The 4,852-nt window shown below is 32.6% G+C and overlaps 1 protein-coding gene across 1 annotated transcript in view; it reads right to left on the bottom strand.

Annotated features, from left to right (window-relative positions):
• Nucleotides 1-3,774: 3,774 nt before the first annotated feature.
• Nucleotides 3,775-4,852, bottom strand: part of LOTGIDRAFT_167851 (hypothetical protein) — a gene marked incomplete at both ends in the record, with an annotated part of 7,292 nt that continues 6,214 nt past the window's right edge. Inside the window, one exon of the mRNA XM_009065736.1 lies at nucleotides 3,775-4,136. Coding sequence (XP_009063984.1) covers nucleotides 3,775-4,136 — 362 coding nt within the window. The remainder of the gene's footprint in view (nucleotides 4,137-4,852) is intronic.

Raw genomic sequence — 4,852 nt, 5'->3', positions numbered from 1 at the left:
CAAGAAATTTAAGCTAATTTAGCTAATAATTTTAAGTTTTTTTCTCAAATGTCCTGATTTTCTTTGTGTATTTGTTTTAATTTTATTCATGTTATGATTAATAGCTAATTTAAATTCCCAGTAAACAAAGACTCTACTGATATTTTGACGAGATTTTCCTAAGTCAAGGGCAATAACTCAAAAACCGTTCATCAAAAGATCCTCAAATTCAAACTTGTCTAAGATATTATCAATATAAATGATCACACCACATTTCATAAAAATCAGTTGAAAATTGTAGTCTCTATTGTGTTCACGAACAAATTTTGACGTGTTTTTCCTAAGACAAAGGAGATAACTCAAAGAAAACATTCATTGAAAAATCGTCAAATTTGAACCAAAATCTCATCAATATACATTATCACATTAAGTTTCATTAAAATCAGATAAAAACTGTAGTCTCTATTGTGTTAACAAGAAATATTGATTTATATTGAAATGAAATGAAATTGTGTTAGAGTTTTATGTCTTTTTATTTCTATTGATGAGATCTTGGTCAAGTTTAAATTTTCAACCATTTCACTCTTAACAATTTGATGCCCTTCAAATATAAATTTCAGCTATCCATAGCCCTTTTCAAATATAAATTTCAGCAATCCATAGCTCTTTTCAAATATAAATTTCAGCTATCCATAGCTCTTTTCAAATATAAATTTCAGCTATCCATAGCTCTTTTCACATATAAATTTCAGCTATCGATAGCTCTTTTCACATATAAATTTCAGCAATCCATAGCTCTTTTCAAGTATAAATTTCAGCTATCCATACCTCTTTTCAAGTATCAATTTTAACTATCCATAGCTCTTTTCAAATATAAACTTCACTGAAGACTGTTTTATCATTTCTGAAAGTGTTTTGGTCTGATCCATAGCCCTTTTCAAATAAAAATTTCAGCTATCCATAGCTCTTTTCAAATAAAAATTTCAGCTATCCATAGCTCTTTTCAAGTATAAATTTCAGCTATCCATAGCTCTTATCAAGTATAAATTTCAGTAGTTTAGAATGTTCAAGGTTAAAAAGAGAAAGATGTTCTTTGTGGCAACCCCCCAATATTCCAAAGTATACTCCAGAGATGTAAGACTTCAGGAAATGGGTTGCAGAATTATTTCTTCTCATGTGTGTATCATTATTTTAATTTGTTTGTCTCTTGACCTCTGTTTGACCTCATCCGTTTCGCTGGTATACGCTCGCATGTTTCAAAATTACAACCTGTCTGTTTTATCATGTTATTTCAATAGAAGAGCTAGCTATGTGGGTGTGCATTGTTAACCTAGTTTATTACTATAATGATATTGCATGACTATTGAAAATCTTTACATCCAGTTCTGATGCTGGCTCAGTGAGTTAGACACTTGCTCGCTAACCTGAAGGTCCGGGGTTCAATCCCTGCATAGGTCAAGATAATACCTTCAGATTTTTTAACCCGGTTTCCCCTGTCAGTGATGTAGGTAAGAGGGGCTGACATAGAAAAAGCGTCTAGTCGTTCAGATGGGACTATAAACCGAGGCCCTGTGTGCAACAGGCTATGCACGTTAACAGTAGGAAATCGAAAAATGCTCTGTCCTGGCAAAATTTCCCTCATCGCACCCTGCATGGCGTTGCCCGTCTTCATTAGCCCACATTTCATTTACATCCAGTTCTGATCCTGTTCTCGGAAATAACTCTGAACTTTGAGGAAATTATTTTTGTAAAATGGAAGTAGATAGGGCGACAGCAGACCTCAAGTAAATAGAGGCTGGTGTCAAATATAGATTCCGATATTTAGTATGAGTTATTGCCCTTGTTCTTGAAAATGCGTTCAATTTTTAGTATCGCCTCAAAAAGTTCAAAAGAAGTGTATGACTGAAGGTTGAATATTTCATACTGATGATTGTTATCGTACTGCTAAATATTTTTATGTAAAATCAAAGCTGCCAGTGGGCGTATATTACCTTGTCTGGCACCAAATTTGCGAGTTATAACAATTGCAAATATTTCAAGGTAAATATAACCAGAATGCCACGCCTACCACATCAATTATGTTATCTCAGTTATAATATGTACAATGTTAGATCATTTTGTTTTATGTTTATTTGGTCACATGATCTTAAAGATCGAGATTTCCAAATGGCTCTGGAACTGGAAGTTAACATCTATCTGGGACCTGGGAAATTAGGGAGAGGGGTTTTGCTTTTAGGCTGATAATAATAACATCAATTACCTGACGTGACACTCGAATGAGCCCTGAAAATGGCAAAGCCCATACGAAATTATATACACATTGTTCTTACACAGAAACAACACATACGAACGTAATTCATAACCGTTTTAATAACTCCCTCGAATTTTTATACCCCCACACATAAGATGGGCTTAAATTGTAATCACCCTGTCATATCCATGAGCTATATTGTGCAACTCGTGCTCACTCTACAGGCTACAATTCTTTACAGATTCTTTTGATTTTGATTTTGTGTGTCAATGTCATTATGAAGATGATCCCTATTGATTTTTGTGATGATTGGATAATTGTTCAATAGTGTTATATTTAACATATATTTATATTTATATTTATATTTAGCTATATTGTGCAACTCGTGCTCACTCTACAGGCTACAATTGAATGGGCAGCAAACAAAGATTTGTACTTACAATCAAAGCTATCAGTGGGCGTATGTTACCTTGCCTGGCAAGCTATATTTATATAGGCTGTAATATTTCAACATAGCACATTTGAAGCTATTTCTAAGCCTAACTATGTTGTGTCAAATTAAAAAAAGTTAAACATTAAGCCCTCCTTGAAAAAATACAGAAGCCAACCCCCGAGACTGTTGTTTAGCTACGGGTATGATTAAAATGGTAATATCCCATCTGTATACATCACGTCCGAATAGCTAGGTTACTCCCTCCAACAATGCACATAAAATATCAATTCTCTAACATGGCCAAAATGAGTCTAAATTCATAGTGGACTTACCTGGTGCCTTAACAAAACAACATGCACCCTATTTATGAAAATAGATCCATTAAAGATGGTTTCCTTTTCCTTTTTTTAGTGCCAAATTAGGCAAACTATTTGATTAATTTGTGTTTCTAATGAGTTATCATGTATTCTTAATCATATCATTATGTTCTTATTGCATATTATTAAGAGTTTTAACCAATCATAAATGTCCATGTATGTACAGTCTGGATAAACAAAAAAAGAATTTTTGACCTTTCTTGATCGGTCACTCATTGGAATTCTGCTGGTAATTCTCTTCTAATTTAGCTAATTATGAATTAATTATGGACATGTGAGACAAACTGGTATTTTTTCCAAGTCATTAGAACACCTCTACTTTCTATTCATATAAGTATTAGCATTTTCATTTTCATAATGAAAATAAGGGAACCCATCTTTAAACTAAGTAATTATTGAAAAAACGCTTAAAAATATTAAGCATTTTTCAATATTTACCTTTTTTTCAATAATTACTTTTGTAGTTTTATTGATTTATCGGGTCATATGAGAGAATTCTGTTGTAAAGTTTTAACACTAGGTGAGTCCACTGATGAATAAATACTCATTTCGGACAAGTTTAAAAAATAAATTTTTTGCTCATCCTTAGAGGTAGTGTTCTTTTAAGGGATGATTTTTTTGGAGTAGGGAACCCAACATTTCACTAGTGATGTCAACCCACCACCCCAAATTTCAGGTTAGTTCTGATACTTAAAGTAAATAAAAAAAGATTTATCATGATAAACATGTTTTAATTAACATATTTTTTCTACTATGGTACATCTGTTATTTTCAAATGTCCAAACAGATATCTCAGCCAGGGTAACGTTCAATAAAAAGCATTTATTTTTTGAAACTGTTGGACTGCTCATTGTTATACAGTCACTCCTCTCCTTACACTTTTCAATGCATTGATTTAGATCTATTTCATAGGACGCAAAGATGACTGGAGCTTCGTAAAGAAAACAATATACACCGTCAAAAAATATTGAAGCGGTACACCTAATACTAGATTTACACATTTCATCACATTGGGCTTGTTCAGTTACCGTGTCATCATCTTTATGAAAGGGAATCGGTACTAAACATGTTTTATTCAAATACTTGTAACTACATTCTGAAATAAAAATCATAGTATTACATAACATCCTTAGGGTTAAGATCATCTGAGGTCGATGTTAAAATGAAAATGTCAAATTAAAATTTGGATGACAAGTGTCTCCCTCAAAACTTGAGATACAGGAGCAGGAGCCGCTAGGTTAAAGGAATACTTCCTCTTATAATGCACATACAATTTAAATTCTTTGCCAAAATGAGTTTATCAAACAAAATATCCGACCTGCTACATCGGTGAAAAGTTTTTGGGCTAGGATTATCTAAGGTCGATGTCAAAAAATAAAATTTGGAAAACAAGTGTCTCTCTCAAAACTTCAAGCTGTTAACACCAGGTACCCACTATCAAAATCACCAATATAATTTATCAAACAAAATAAAACTGGAGCCGTGGAAATGGTTCTGAGGCAGTGCGTATCCGACCTGCTACATCGGTGAAAAGTTGCATTTTAAAGTTATAATGAGATTTTTACTAGAAAAATGGCTTTGGTAGACAACCATTTTGTTCAGTAGTAAAGATGTATATATTTTATAATATCCTAAACCTACCATTACCCTAACTTCAGTAGTAAAAAGATGTATATATTTTATAATATCCTAAACCTACCATTACCCTAACTTCAGTAGTAAAAAGATGTATATATTTTATAATATCCTAAACCTACCATTACCCTAACAGTAGTAAAAAGTTGTATATATTTTATAATATCCTAAACCTAC

This window comes from Lottia gigantea (assembly GCF_000327385.1).
Source record: "Lottia gigantea unplaced genomic scaffold LOTGIsca_70, whole genome shotgun sequence".
NCBI classification, from domain to species: domain Eukaryota; kingdom Metazoa; phylum Mollusca; class Gastropoda; family Lottiidae; genus Lottia; species Lottia gigantea.
Note: the sequence above shows the minus strand (reverse complement) of the source record. Positions and strands in the feature narration are given on the sequence as shown.